Source organism: Dicentrarchus labrax, unplaced genomic scaffold (genome assembly GCF_905237075.1).
Source record: "Dicentrarchus labrax unplaced genomic scaffold, dlabrax2021, whole genome shotgun sequence".
NCBI lineage: Eukaryota > Metazoa > Chordata > Actinopteri > Moronidae > Dicentrarchus > Dicentrarchus labrax.
In genome coordinates this window covers 14,172,093-14,187,545 of record NW_026136719.1, presented here as the reverse complement: position 1 = coordinate 14,187,545, position 15,453 = coordinate 14,172,093, and the positions used below count along the sequence as shown (strand labels likewise).

At 39.5% G+C, this 15,453-nt stretch overlaps 1 protein-coding gene across 2 annotated transcripts; it reads right to left on the bottom strand.

Annotated features, from left to right (window-relative positions):
- Positions 1 to 466: 466 nt before the first annotated feature.
- Positions 467 to 15,166, bottom strand: dync1li2 (dynein, cytoplasmic 1, light intermediate chain 2). Of its 2 annotated transcripts, none has more exons than XM_051379850.1 (13): positions 15,008 to 15,166; positions 14,124 to 14,197; positions 13,474 to 13,590; positions 13,122 to 13,352; positions 9,305 to 9,468; positions 7,857 to 7,950; positions 7,564 to 7,699; positions 7,289 to 7,400; positions 7,124 to 7,183; positions 6,305 to 6,349; positions 6,055 to 6,172; positions 4,789 to 4,917; positions 467 to 3,898 (listed from the first exon to the last, which is right to left on the bottom strand). In XM_051379850.1, exons 1-13 carry the CDS (start codon positions 15,091 to 15,093, stop codon positions 3,882 to 3,884), a joined length of 1,383 nt encoding a protein of 460 aa, XP_051235810.1. In that variant the 5' UTR covers positions 15,094 to 15,166; the 3' UTR covers positions 467 to 3,881. The 2 variants fall into 2 exon arrangements, with proteins under 2 accessions (XP_051235810.1, XP_051235808.1); XM_051379848.1 differs by having other exon boundaries at positions 467 to 3,903; positions 15,008 to 15,165.
- Positions 15,167 to 15,453: the final 287 nt, after the last annotated feature.

The following is a 15,453-nucleotide window of genomic DNA, read 5'->3' as shown; positions in this document are numbered from 1 at the left end:
TTTTCTAGGTAAAGGGCGACCAAGTGTTTGAACTGTGCAGTTTAGATGGCATGTAATAGTGTATGGAACATTTTATTGTCATGTTGGTGGTTTAAAGCCATTTTCTCCAAACGGGTTGATTTTTATCAGATCACATTGCAATCTTCATAACTAAACTTTGAGAATTCAGGGATAGGCCCAATTTTCTCCAAATGAAATAGTGTGCTTCACTGTACCCTACTGCCCTCCTGTGGTATTTAGTGGGACTTAAAAGGTTGCCTAGGTGATGGTAGATGGCTAGAGATGCTGGAAATATCTATCCGATACCTAGATGTTGCATCCAAACAGCTATTATCCTTTAATCAAACACTGTAGTGCTCTGGTTATGATGCCAGTGTATAAGTGTTTTCCTGACATGTGCAAATAAACTTACTGGAATCAATCCATAAACATTGCATAAACACAAAAAAGTACAAGTCAACACAAATTTGGATTCTTGATTTTATTGAAGCCAGGGGTCTGATAAACATTTTCCTTAACTTTGTCGGCGTAAGAAGCTAGAATCCACATGGCAGCTTAGAGGCTACAGAATTGTGTTAAAGTCATACAATCAAACTTCTGAATTAATTCAGGACACAAAAATGCAGCCGGCCATGTGCTTACAATGTCTTGATATCCTGAATACAAAAGGACTGGAAGCAGAAGCTCAAAGTCTCATACAGATGTAGACTGTCGATAGTGGTCGAAGGCAATTCAGTTAGGATGAGAAGAGCCAGTTGCTTTCAACTGGCGTTTGAGTAAAAAAGTTACAACATATGTTCAATACTCAATCTTGAGAGCAACAGCCAATCTTTACAAAGAGCAAGTGCAACTTTGAAACCAAGCAGCATGAGAGCACTTCATTCCACTCAGCTAAAATGCCAAATTTGAACAAGTATGGCCATGTTTAAGAGGAAGTGTGATCAATCAGGCGAGGGTGACATTTTGAAATTCTTTAAACAAAAGTGTCTATGGGCAAAACCATATCTAACAACAAAAACAAAACATGTCTAAGTAGGATGTAAACACATACAAGGGGATGGGGGGGAGGGGGGGAAACCTGAAAATGAATGGACATTTATTTGGTTTATCTACTTCAAGATGCCCCCAAAACATCCCTAGCGAGGAGGTGTAAGGACAATGGTTTCTAGAGGATTGATATTAAATGAACAATATCACCAGCAGAAAGGGGTTATTCCATAGTTAACCACCAGGGGCACTTTCCATAACTTAAGCAGCAAATGCAGATAAATAAAAAGTTTTACTGTGTAGGTTAACTTCTAGGTAATTACTAAATATTCTAAAAAAAAAAAAAAGGCAAGGCAAAGAGAAAAAAATGCATTCTGTATCTTTAACTGTACCAACAGTGAATTGATACAAGTGTCCAAGGAAAAGTGCTTATTTCAACATGTGGAGGTACTGCTCCTGGCTGTTCTTAAATTGTGCTTCATCCACTTCGGCAACAGACCCTCAGGTGCACATTCCACCCAGTCACAAAAAAAAAAGGAAAAACTAAAATAATAAGAGCGTCATTTTGATCAAAACTGAATCCAGAACACGTGTAGCATCATTTTGACAACAAATCATGCATAAAGTAGACTGTACACCAATATGGTCTTGTGGTTATTCCCTTACAGAGCAAAAAAAAGAAAAAAAGTTGAACCTTGACTGTATTGTGGATTTTTTTTTCTCCTTTGACTCTGGAGAACCCCGGATATGGTTGAGTGGAGTAAGGCATTTCTACCATTTTTATAGGGTGTTGCTCAAAAAAGTTCATAGGTAGATCTGAAGTTTGGAATGCAAGGGCTCCATGCAAGAGTAGGACAAACAATGGCCACTGGTTAATCTTATGGATGATAACAGACTATAAAAGCAGAAAATAGTAACTAATATGCATCTTTGGTTCCACGTTCCAATTCACTCCAGTTTTCCTTTTTTGCCATTATTTTAATAGCAAATAGCTGCTCTCTTGACACTTGCCATTAATTCTGTGAAAGCTACTGATTACACACTATCCATAGGATTAAGTAGGGCCTTGCATACAGATTTAAGAATGATAATGTACACTTATTTAATTCTGCTTAGATTATGGTTTCATGAAACCATAAATACTATTACAGATTATTTGATATGGTACAGTATAATGGTTTTTATTTTTTTTAAAGAAGAGAAATTACATAAGACAATTAAGCAACCCCTTAAGGACACACAAATTAATTAGGAGCATTCCTGTGAAGGCAGGGGGCCCAGTGTGACAAACTGTTAGCTGTACATTGAAGGCAAAGGTTGTAATTTTAAATGGGCACTGAAAGAGAGCGAACAAAAAGACCTAACTGGACAAACAGGTTTCCTACAGAGATGGGTTTCTACAGCTACTTCATGTAGAAACTGGGAATGTTTTAACTGACATGTGAGGTACAGTGAGAATAAAATATGTGAAACCAAAGGAGGACAGTGCTGTCAAACACTGAAGTATACAATATCTAATTTAATTCACACCACAACAAATCATTGTGTGTCTTTTGGCTGCAAAGCGAGTGGTTTCAACCACAGTAGGTGTTCGTTTGGGGGACCCAAAGGTTCCGTCATGTGGTATCTTCTTAATATCAGCAGCCTTTAAAGTTTGTATGAAGGCATTCAATCTATTGCTCTATTGAACACTATCAACTAAGCCACAGAAATCTCATTTCTGAAAAATAACAGACCACAGGCTTGTTGTACATTAACAAAAATGTAAAACAAAATAAATTATTTGGATGACAAGAAATGGACAAAAACCTTTTAACCGATTGTGCTACAGTGCATTTCCTCTTATGTAGACAAGCACCTCTACTATGACACAAACAGCTAACTGTGCGAGGCACTTAGGAGTTATAGTAGGAAAGATGCTGCCCAAGCCCCTCCCCAAATATACACACCTGTAGCTAAAGAAGCGATTCTGTTGCAACCTCTAAACCTGTCAAATCCCAACCAGTCTCAATTAGTCAAAAGTAGCTATTTTCAGAATTTGGACAGAATTGCATTTTGTACAAAATCAGAGTCAACCTGAATAGATTTGTTTGTATTTATATTTACAGGATCCTTCGAGATGATTAGGGGAAATGATATGATATGCGATCAGCTATCTGGACATGTCATATTAGTGTCATGACGTCAGTGGCATTTTAACATGTTAGGTGATACAGATGAATGTTTCCTTAAACCGATAAATGGTGCACAAAATAAAATAAAAAGGAGGAACTTTGTATAAATACATCAGTATCATATCTAACATTTTTTACATACTACATATGTTTGCAAGTATTTGAATCACTTTTCTCAATGAATATATTTAAAGTTTAAATACCCTTCCAATCGCAACCAAATTCCTTCCATGAGATAAGCTGAACCAGAGGCCACAGGACCAGTAATATTTCCACTCATTAAACCCATGAGGATGGTGTTATACCCCAGAAACTGGGGGACCTGCAACCCAGCACATCAGGCTGGCTGCCAGGGAGTGTGCACGCATTTCCATAAAACGAACACCCCTCACAAAATAACATTTACAGCGGAAGAGAGGACAGAATTAAAGACAAGCCTTCAGCACTTATCATCTCTTCCCATCTCACCAGAACACCAAAATATCGGATAGCATCTGAAACTCATTTTGGTGAAACCACTGTGCTGACTGATATAGACATTGGGAATTTGGTCAATTTTTTATGCTCACATGTACATGTATTTTTTTCCAGAGTATTTGCAGTGGACGATGTAGCTGTTTTTGTTGCCTTCACGCTTCGTTCTCTGTCGGCGGTGGTATGTTGTTAGCTGAAACCATGGAGTCTTGTTTGCGAGTCATCCTGTCCAACTCGGCCTGGACATCAGTCAAACCCGGCTTCTGCCCTTGGAAAAACAGGAGACAAAGTCCAAAAGTAATCTCCTGTAGCGTCTGCGTGTATTCATAAATAACAATTTTCTATGGCCAGCAAGCAGATGGATGGGGGTTGGATGATGATGCGGTCCCATGCTGGAGGTTGGCGGCTCGCTGCCACAGCTAACACACATGCAAATCTAATCATCAGACAAAAGGGAACATGTAATGTTCATGCATTATCCTTTCAGCTGGGCCTAACACTGCTCAGTGCTGGAACAAAAAGTACATTTCAGTGGTCTCAGAGACACAAGTTATGCAATGTTTCACTGGATACATTCAGCCATTTCACAAACAGTATTTAACTTTGTTATATTTTATGACAAAGTTAGAAAAATGTGCTGAAGCTGAAAATAAGAATGCAGACATGCAATAACAGCTGCTGGTTACTCAAGTAAAATAACAGGTAAATAAATTAGTTGAGCAAGAGAGCAGTGGGATATGGTGAGGTGTGAGTGACATTAGTTTCATGGTGGCACTTATGGTTGGAGGTTTGGTGCATACAGGCCTGTCACAAGTTTCCTCAGGTGTCAGAAGTTCAGTCAAAGAAGACAACTTTTCTTTTTCTCCTGTTTTAACCTTCTCTCTCTGTCTCTCTCAGGCTGTAGAGATAAAACTCCAGACAGCAAAATGGTCCACAGCCTCCATCAACAAAAGGCCCTGTTTCTAACACCTCTTGTCTTGACTTAAGTGTGAATGCAGTCCATTCTCTGAGATGGATCTAAATGCACAGGGTGCTATAAATAAACAAAAATGCTTCATAATTGTTACGTTAAAAGGACAACTGCTAACCTGTAAGGAAGAAAGTGCGTAAAAAGAAAGATCAGAGGGGAGAGCATTGGAACAAGAGGTTGTACCTGTTTTCTTGGCCGACCCTTGTACTCCAGCTCCAACAGCTCCACTTCCTGGGCTACCTGGAGCTCCAGTCTTTTTACTCAACAGGCTGTTGAAGAAGTTAGCCAGCACTCCCTCATTGGCAGCCCCCGCTGCAGGAGAAACATGGAACTTAAAATCACTTCTGTACTATTGACAATAACAGGATAAGAACATATGTTTTTAATAAGTTCTACATATTCTTATCACCCACCACACTGAAAAGGACCAGTTTGTAAGATCTAGTGACATCTAGCAGTGAAGTTGCAGATTATGGTAGAAACATGGCGACCTCGCTCCCTATGCAGATAAAAATTGCTCATTCTAAAAGGTAATGAATACAAAAATGATTTACTAATGAGAACATACCTATGAATATTATATTCAATTTCTGCCAATAGATCCTCCTAAATGTTACACACTGGACCTTTGAGTTGCTAGTTACCTTCTCAACACTAAGACTACCGAGAACGCAGGCGGATTATTAACAGATTATCTTGCTTTAATGTCTAACATTGTATAATGTTGTGATTCCAAATTATTAGTCTGGGATAGCTTCAGTTACTTCTTTTCAAATACATTACATTCAAATACATATATTGTTACTGTCTTGTATAATAATGTTTTTCTTGCAAAATGAGGGCCATTTCTTCATCTTGTTTAATTCAGGACAACTGCCCTTTAACCCGTATCAAGGGCCGGTGGACTCTGGTATATGCAGTATGTGTATAGGTATGCTTAGACCACAAGTTTGGATAAGGAAACACAAAGTGTCCTTTATCAGTACAACATTTTTTTAATGAAGTTGCTAAAAAAAATAGAGAGAGAAAGGTCAGGGTTAACAGACCTCTATTAAAGCTAGTTAAAAGTAATAATCTTTTTTTTAATTGGAATGCACTAGCACCCTACTGTACTTAATGATGGAGAGAAAGTCAATATTTCTACTTAAGGGTGGCCAGCTCCAGAGGTGGTGCAGGAATCTATGTGGATTATTTTAGTAGTTACCTCTTGGGGGCAGTATTGCAACACTAAAGGAAAAAGCTGTTCTCATTACAGCCAAATGATCAAAGATGAATAGAAAAGACTGATCAAAGACTTGCGGGGATACAAACATAAAGAGAATTTTAAATTAAAAAGAAAAGACTATGCAAGCCTTTGGGACAAACTAATAAACTAGGGAGCACTGGAGTGCAAAGTATGATTCTCAGTCATCAGGTATGAAAATAAACGAGCACTAATGGCGCTCCTACCTTTCATGTTAGGGTCAGGCTTTTTGACAGCAGACATTGGTGAGCCGCTAGTCACAGTGGGTTGGCCGGCGCGACCTGCGGGCCTAGGAGACCCTGAGGCTGTTCGTCCTGGAGACTCCTGTAACACAGAAACCAGAGCAAGGCTGATCACAAACAAAAGCTCTAGATATAATAGCTTGTCTATAGAGAAGAAAAACAATACAATAAAAATAACTAAGATTCCACATTTGAGTGATGTTAAAACACTTACTGTTGCTCCTCTTGTTGGCGTGGCTGGCTGCTTTGCTAACAAAGACTAGAAAGAAAAAAAAAAAAGTGACAGTCAATGGCTTTATTTGGACATGGTTTACAATTCTAACAATACGTATGTTAGAGCACACTCTAAAGGAAACCACTGGGCCAAAATGGATACTGCTAACAGAAGTCATTGACTAATTTGGGGTTTTCTGGAAAACTGATTTCAAACATGCACATTTATACCATTTATCCGATTCTGAAAACCTGCACAGTAAGAATAGACAGTTTCCATCAACTCCTGTACAAACATTTATTTATATGTCCATAAATAGAATGCCAGCTGGAACACATTAAAGTGGAGGGGGATTTGGTGAAAAGAAACCTCAACAAGCACTAAGCACTTCTCTAATCTGAAAACTGAAGCCTAAGTTGAGTTTTTTTTTTTAGACTGCCTTCCTCGTTTATAGGTCCACAAAATGGGAAGTGAAGGCAATGTCATTTGTCATGTGGAAGTTTCAGATGTTCAGCAGCACGAGTATACAATATTCATTTGTTTAGTGAAAATGTCAGTTCGGGATCTTTACTAAAATCTATAAAAACAGAGGATTGGTCCTGGGTTGTAGCTGGTTAGCCAAATCTGTTGTTTAGATAACAGGGATGAAAAATATCCTCCTCACAACTTTATTCTTTCATGCTAAAAATAACACTCCTGTTATCCACTTTGATCAGGAGATGACATTTATCGATAAACATGGGGAATTTTCAGATATACTGTCAATCTTAAAGGCTGGTGACAGAAATCATGAAATATGCAAGAAAGAGCGACACATACCTGTTGCTTCATCAGGAATACCTGCTCATCCTCTGCATTTATCTCTTTGTCATGAACCAGCTGTGAAGAAGCACAAAGGAGAAGGCATGTGGTTATTTAATTGGCACTCTGGAGTCTAAAATCAACCTGTAAGTTTACATTTTGTCAGTATTTGCATTGTCATACCTTTCGTACTGGAGGCTTTGTGATAAAATCTTCAAATGGATCTTCGGGTCTGACTGTTGTGATGTTTTCGTGCAAAATCCCAATTTTCTTCTCATTATCCCACCCAGATGGACTAGAAGACCGACAGTTCAATTACAATGAGTTCACTGATTTAAAGTATGTTGGATAATTATGTACAGCATTCCTCATTTCCTCAGATTAAAAGTAGAAATTTGGTTTGAGGTATGTGCCATGAAATCCTGATGATAAACTAGTGCATCTCTAGCTTCGCTTACATGAACACTGCATCCTTCTCCACCACTAAGGCAGGTGTGGTGAACTGGAAGTCATACATCTTATGTACTATATATTTGTAAAGCAGATCCAGGTTCTTCTCCTCTTTGACTGATGTATAGATCAGGCCAGCTCCATCTGTTTAATTAATTTAAGGCAGGAAACTTTTGGGTAATGACATACATGATAGCTTGATTGATTGATAATAATAAATAAAACATCATGGGCCACATAAAAACCTGATGTATGGCTCAAGAACTCTAGAATTACAAACAATTGTGCATTGTAAGGATACACTGTAAGGAAAATCGCCTGATGTGGGACTGGATGAAATCGAAGTGCTCCTCTCTGTAGTCATGCTCCTTCTCTAGTACGCTGACTGCATCACACTGAAGAATAAAAGATTGAAAGAGGGAAAGATAAATATTTCAGTTACACAGACAATATGTTAGCATTCACACACTTATACAGACATATGCACATCAACATCCCACCCTTTTATTTTTACTGCCAAGCTGAATACTTTTTCCTCTGACAAAGGTTAGGCAGGAAAAAGATGAAAAGGGCACATTCACCATTTTCTAGTCACAGCTAGCATGTGAAGCTCTGCTGATGGTGACGCTGTGTTTTTCAGCACAAGTCTTTGCCTGGAGGGTTAACCAAGAAATACAATAACTGCTTTTTATTCAAGGATACTGGCTCACGAAGCTCAACATAAAGTGGGGCATGAATAGGCTTTACATAGGATCCGTGTGCCTCATGGTGGCAATGCAGAAACCCATCAGCAGTGAGGGCAGCTGTCAAGGTTTTAAAGGAGGCTTTCCATGCCTGTTTATCTCAGGCAACTCAGGGCTAAGTAGAAGGGGTACATACAGGCTAGCAGTGCTGTGGTAGCAGAAGTTAGAAAAGTGGGAAGGGAGTTTAGAGAAGCTATGGATCATAAACGCAGCAGGCCCCAGACAGGTGGCCGAAGAGGTTCTGGAAAACCATTCAGCAACTAAGGAGAGGGTGGCAGGACTTTAAGGGTGTACCAACTGATTAAATCCTAAGATAAGTATCCCTAGACTTTTCTGAGGATATGTAGATGTAGAGGTAGGTGCACTTTGAGGAACTAAACCCAGTATACACACCCTCGAAACTGAAGAAAATAGCCCATCCGAAGTTACACTAAAAGGAAGATGACTGATTTCTCAAAATTATCAATCATAGATAAGAAGAAAAAACAGGTGCTCTTGGAAAAGATGTGGCAACAAGAAAGGAATATATTAAAAAGCCTTTATTGTAATGACTAAATCGTTAAAAAAGCCAATATGTATCGATGGGGAGTTGCACTATATAAATAGTGGGCATGGTTAACCAGACTAATACTTTATGACAACTGTCCATAAGGACTAGGAGTTGACACCATATTTGGACACCCACCAGGACATACAATAACAGTGATTTTTTGCATCTGCACAGGCTGTTCTCTTTTGCAGCAAATGTCACAATATTGTTGTACTGCATATCCATGATTAAGTATTCCATTGGATTTTATTTGGTATCAATATTTTGGCTCTTTGGTCACAAGGATGTAGTATTAAGTCAGAGAACTTAGCAAATCCCCTATCTTGAACAAGTACCTCTGAAAAGCCTTGATAGATTGATAAAACCTCCTATAGCAACAACAAGCGACATTAGTTGTCTCTCGATAGGGTGTATCACTTCACACATAACACAAGGAAGGCCCTAGGAATTATTTACCTTTGTGCAAACTATTAGCACTGGAATGCCCAGGTTGTGTGTGAGTGTGTTGTCCCCAAGTGGTAGTACAACGGCCTCGTCTTCCCCTGCTGTTGGGGCCCGTCTCTGTGGGGATGATGGGGTGGCATCCTCTGGTTCTGCATACTCTTGGAACGCTTTCACCACTGGTGGAAAGAGAATAAAAGATGGGAATTCAAACCATAAATGAACATAGAAGGCCGATGAGCCCAATAAAAAATATAAAACTGTTAACTCAACTGTGCCTATGTAGTCTTAATTTAATCTGCCCCTCTGCTGCTGATATCAAATAAAATGTGTTTCTTTCCCCCAACTGATATCCAATTGGTTTTAACTTTCTCTGTATCGTGACACATTCTAACATGCATTTAGGGGTGCAGCGATAGAATAACATAGAATAACACTCTTTCAGGCTACACTCGACAAGTTATACAAAGTAACAAAATCATGTGCAAAAGGTTGTTATGGTGCCAATCAAAAAAAGATATCAACTATAAATGTGTGAGGCAATAGCAAAACATTTAGCAAGATTACTGAGCCCTTTTTTAAAACTTTGCTCTATGTTGTTCTTTCAGCGCTGGAAAAAAACACAAGAACATTAAGCTGAGCAATAAAAGTTCTTGTGGTAGCCTCTCTGTGTCCAACATATAATTTTTTTGAAGTGCATGTGGTCTTTGGTGGCACCTTTAGTAAAGCTATAAAGCCAGTTACACCCTGATGCAGAAATATATATAGCACAGTGTTCATTGGTACTACTACATTACTACATATGGTACATAAGGATACACTTAACTGGTGTATAAAAATATACCAGCTCCTGCCCATTGAATGATGAAGAGAATTCCAAACTTAAATAAAAATACAAGGCATTACTGTTATAGGTCTTGTATAGTTTAGCACCATTAGTGTTAATTGTGCTACATTTTCATGATTACATAAGCCTTGGGTGAAAGGTAGATAAGGCTAAATAAATGGCATCCTTCACTTTGTTGTTGTGCTGCCCCAGCTGTCCAGACACTTACAAAGCTGCAGTATGAGGTGGTGGTGGCGGTGGGGGGGTTATACGCAGGAAGCTTTGGCCTACTTCCTCAGGAGCTTCGGGAATGCAGTTGGGGACAGCCCACAAAGCCATACTGACTTGCTGTTCTGAGCCTCCTTTACTCTCAGACAGGGGGTTTAGTATGGGGTGAGAACTGGTGTTACAAGCAAACTAACAGGGGACCCTTCTTAGATACAGGATTACATAAATCCAGTACATATGCACAAATGGGTTAGAGTATGTACATTACGGCTTAAGGGCAGGAATTTAACATGTGGATTTTACACCATTCATAATAAAGATTCATGAAAATCTCTGGCCTTTTCCCCCCACTCACAGTTATACAGAGGACATCTGAACCAAATTTGACAAAAATTTGAATGACTGTTAAAAATAATTAGACTTTTATCTAATCCTTTCCCGTCAACAGACTTTAAGCTACATATGGGACAGCTAGTCCATAATATGGCAAACAGCAAGTTAGACATGGATCAAAACCTAACAATACTTACTTTTAAATGTTGTAAATATGTCTAAATGTAGTAAATATGTCTTAAGAAAAAAAAAATAATAAAATCGGAGAAGCTACTAGCAAAAAAACATCACTATTATTCACTGCCATCCAATCATTAAGGTACTCTGTTTCCACCACAGCGGTGTCCGAGGAAGCAGAGCAATGGATTATGTGATGGGATTTTTTTTGCTGTTTACTCGTATGGGAGTTCTGATACTTTGTTTTTACCATGACAACTTAAATCTCTGTGATTTCAGGGCTACAGGGGACCAGTACTTGATGCTAAAATGAGAGATCCTGGGTGGAGTATCACTTTCAAACACAAAGTGAAAGAGACTTTGCCCCACCAAGACCTATTTATCTGTTCCACAAACAAAGGTGAGGTCAAAATGCACTGTCACTTATAATCGAGGACTACTCTGCCTTCAATAAATGAAATAGTTCACGCTGCAGGGGCATAGCTAAATCATTTTTACAGCTGCCAGGTTATTGTACCCTTTAATTCAAGCGAAACAGACGGAGTCAAAACAAAATCCCCAAGATATTTGCCTACACACCATTCTTAGATACTGGAGCTTAAAAAACACACAAAAGTCACAGAGTAAAATAGTTCTCATTTCAATGTGTGGTCCAGGCACCAATAGGTTGATCCTGTAATTTAACTTGAGACGACTCCAACAGCCAGCCGAGTTCAGTTACAGTACAGCAGTAGTCAGAATGTCCGGCCCACTGACTGCACTCAGACACACTCAGTTTACGTCCCTTCCTTTCCCTGACGCTGCCTTTGGAGGGGAGGGAACCATGATGCAAGATGTCTGCAAGACTCTCTGGACAAAAGCCACTAACACAAACTTCCAGTCTGTCTGTCAGGCTGTCTCTCTCACTCACACGCCCAAATCCACAAATATGTAAGCTGACTAGGTCTCACCAATCTGCTACTGACATCACAAGTGACATGCTGCAAGATGCTTTATCTGAATGACATGGCTCAGCTAAACTGGAAATCTGGCCATGTCAGGGGTGGGTTTGGCCAGCGAGACAAAGTAGGAGAAATCTGACAAACAGATTTAATGTTAAGCCTCAAAAATTTATCAAATTTTCAGGGCTCAAGAAAAATTACTTCTACAGTACAAGCTACAATTGCAAAGTTACAGCTGTACTGAATGTTCAAGCCCATAGCTACTGAATACAAGGTTAAATGTATAAATTCCAGGCAGTATTTCCTTCGACTGCATAGCATAAATTGTGCTTAACTGATACAGCTATTTGAACTGAAATAAGTCAGCAACACAAATTATTATACCCATTATAGAAGTGCTTAACAATGTGCTTTAGTCATCACTTGGCTACCAGCTTCCCTTTTCCGTTTCACACGTTTGCAAGAAGATTACACTACTTGTTACCACTTGTCTGAATTAGCATGTTACATGTTGAGAACATTTTAAGACCTGTTCATCTGCTGTCATTAAACAATTTTACTTCTTTGTGATAAGTAATTTCAGACTTGTAAGAGCAACAGCAACCAGCAAACCTCTGGAGGCAGACAAGAACATTTTGTGAAACCCAGCAGGCTGAACTAAGTTGTCTGAAAAGCAATCTTTAAAAGCATTTAACCAAACACAAAAGAACAGTTCATAAGCAAGAGATGACCAGCTCTAAAATTAACAGAAGAACAACATCTGAGTGCATCACACTCGATCTGCAGAACTTGCCTCCAGCCAGAACACACACAGCTGAGGATCATGGGCCTCTCTGATGATGACCTAGAAACATCCATGACAATGTGTAATGTTATACTGTGCTTGCTATCCATGCTACGCAGCGACCAATCACTCCTTTTTCCCAGCAGCCAGTCAGCAAGGAGTCTAGCTCTTATTATGTAAGACTACCATTGCTTCCACCCTGGGCACCTTTTCTGAGTGCTGCTTCCTTTTAGCCCTCTCCTGAGATATATCAATCTTAACTAACGTTCTACTTTAACGAAGCAAATCCCTGTTTGGATTTACACTAGATGCTGTCATTGCATCGATCAAATTAAATGAATTCTTTAAGTTGGCCCAATTATGCACCAGGGGAGAGGGCAGCTAGCTAACAGCAAGATAAGAGCTAAATTTTAAAAATAAAAGCCATGTGTTTATCATTGGTGCACGTGTCATTGATGATGATTTACTAAACTGGAGGTTTTCGTTTTGATACCATCTACAATGCCAGTAACACATGGGTGGATGAAGTCAAACGTTACTTACTCTTCTGTTCCATTTCTCTCATGTCCTCAGGTGGGATCTTGAGCTTGTCCACGTGGTCACGTAGCACACTGGCCCACTTCTGCAGTGACTCCATAATGGTCCAGGGCCGTGACATATCCGCAACAAAGACAGCTAGACAGTCAGGAAGTGTCTGAGCTGAAACAGCAAACCTAAGTAGCCCTTTGTGGTATAGGTCTCCATCCAGGATCCACACGTTACAGCGAGTAAGGTCTGCAAAGAAAAACCAAATACTATTTTAATAAAAGCAATACAACTACTGTTTTAAACAACAGTTTTTGTTAAGGCTTTTCCTGTGAAACAACCACATAAAAGCTTGAGCAAGTGAAATTACCATCCCTGTCCTCATCATGGACATTTAAGTACAGGTACTCCAGTCCCCTCCCTTTCTTGCTGTGATCAGCTCCTTGAAGTTTGGCCACAAGTGTTGTTTTTCCTGATCCATCCTCACCTGCAAAATATGTTATTCATTAGCTTACACATGGCATTATTCATTACGTTTAGTAGCATTTTGAATATTGTTTAATACATATCATTATGGATATTTTAGAACAATAATGTATATGATGTACCAAAAAAAAAAAATCATACTATAAACTAAATCTTTTCACCTCAAATGCAATGACTGCACACATGTTCTCAGGACTGTCAGAGGCTGCAATGTCTCACATAAATCTCACTGGTCAATTGCAGTATTTCTTACATATTTGTGAGGCCCACCCACATAAGTATGCTCCCACCTGAGAAGATTTCTCTGTATTTAGAGTGTATTGTGTATCCGTTCAAGATTGTGGGAAGAAAAGGTGACAGTGCAGGCAGTTTGAAGAGTCATAAAGGTTTTAATGCGCATTTATTATCATTTGTGAGTCCAGTATGGGCTTTGCAGTTTGCAGGCCCTCCACTACCTTCAGGATGTACCACTACAAATACAATGAAAACACTGCAGAAGAATAGAGTTTCACACGTGTCTAAAGTAATACTTACCAAATACCAGGATATTTTTTCCTGATGGCAACTTTGAACTTGATCGAGTTGAAACTTCACTCAGTATCGAAGTCCTACATGAAATAAGACACATATTAACAAAAACAGAACCACGTATGAAGCGTGCACATTGACAGCCGCTCCCCATTTCAAAACATAGGCTTCTACCAAAACTATAACCGGTCAGCTAAAAAAGGTACATAACTCAACTATTACTTGTATCAATCCAAGAGATAATGTCACTGTCTCTCCGTTAACCCAATGATGGGTCCACGACAACACAAAACAAGCAGGAAATGATAAGTCATCTACACTGACCAGTACGTTAGGAGTAAGTAACGTAAGCTAAGCAGGCATCTGAATCCATGAAAAGAAACCCCATAGCAATACGATGAATAATAATTTTCTGCACAACCTTAGCTTTGTTACTTGGGTTAGTAGGTCATGGCATTAGCTTGTTAACGTTAACGTTCATGTTAGCTCGTTGTAACGTTTTGCTGCATACATGAGCTAACTAGTTGGTATTTTAGGTGTTGTCTTGACAATAACTACCCTGATAGTATGAACTGATCTCATAACCTTGACTTAGTTAATTCAACAACATTCCTTGTATTAGTAAAACTCGCTATTGGTTAAGTTAGCTAACTAAACTGTCTAACTGCAGTGCAGCTAATCAGCAGCAACGTTAGTCCACTTTGCTAACATAGCTAACGTTAGCACACTGACCGCCCAGCTTCAGTTAGTGCTAATGTTACAGCTAGCCGGGCCGGTGTCTGTCTGACTGTGAACAACCGGCGGTGACAAAGCAGAACCACTGCGGCTGTGCTTTTACAACAAAAGGACCACGACCGGCGCTGAATTGTTAAAAGAACAGCAGCACTTGCCAGAGGTTTTGTCCTTCTTCGTCTTCGTTGTTATTGTCGCCTGCCCCGGCTGCGCCCGGGAGCTGTTTCTCCAGAACGGGAGCCATCTTCTCTTTCTACAACCACAAAGGCAAGGCCCTGCTTCTTGGGCACCACTAGCACCGCCTTCATCCAACAAGCCACGGGTACGTTGCATTCATTGCCTGCTACGTCGCGCCGGGACCCTGCACATCCGCCAGTGAAGTAAAGTAGCTATAAAGTGTCGTTATTGGTTGTTTCAATGATTATTAAAGGGTAATAAAAGTGTATTTGTATTAAATGTGGTTATAATATATGAAAGAAATATTTGACACAGGGAGCACGAACGGGGGGGGGGTTCAACCCATGAAGTTGTACTTTTGGCCACATCCCAATAAATGATGTCATAGCAGCTGATGGAGAACACGGTGTGATACAAACAACTGTCT

Bases quoted from the DNA above. Each gene is read 5' to 3' on its own strand.
- dync1li2 (XM_051379848.1), bottom strand. From the start codon at position 15,093: ATGGCTCCCGTTCTGGAGAAACAGCTCCCGGGCGCAGCCGGGGCAGGC. The intron at 14,198-15,007 runs GCAAGTGCTGCT...TATTTCATGTAG, and splicing joins GAAGAAGGACAAAACCTCTG to GACTTCGATACTGAGTGAAG. The intron at 13,591-14,123 runs GTAAGTATTACT...CATATTTTGCAG, and splicing joins AAAAAATATCCTGGTATTTG to GTGAGGATGGATCAGGAAAA.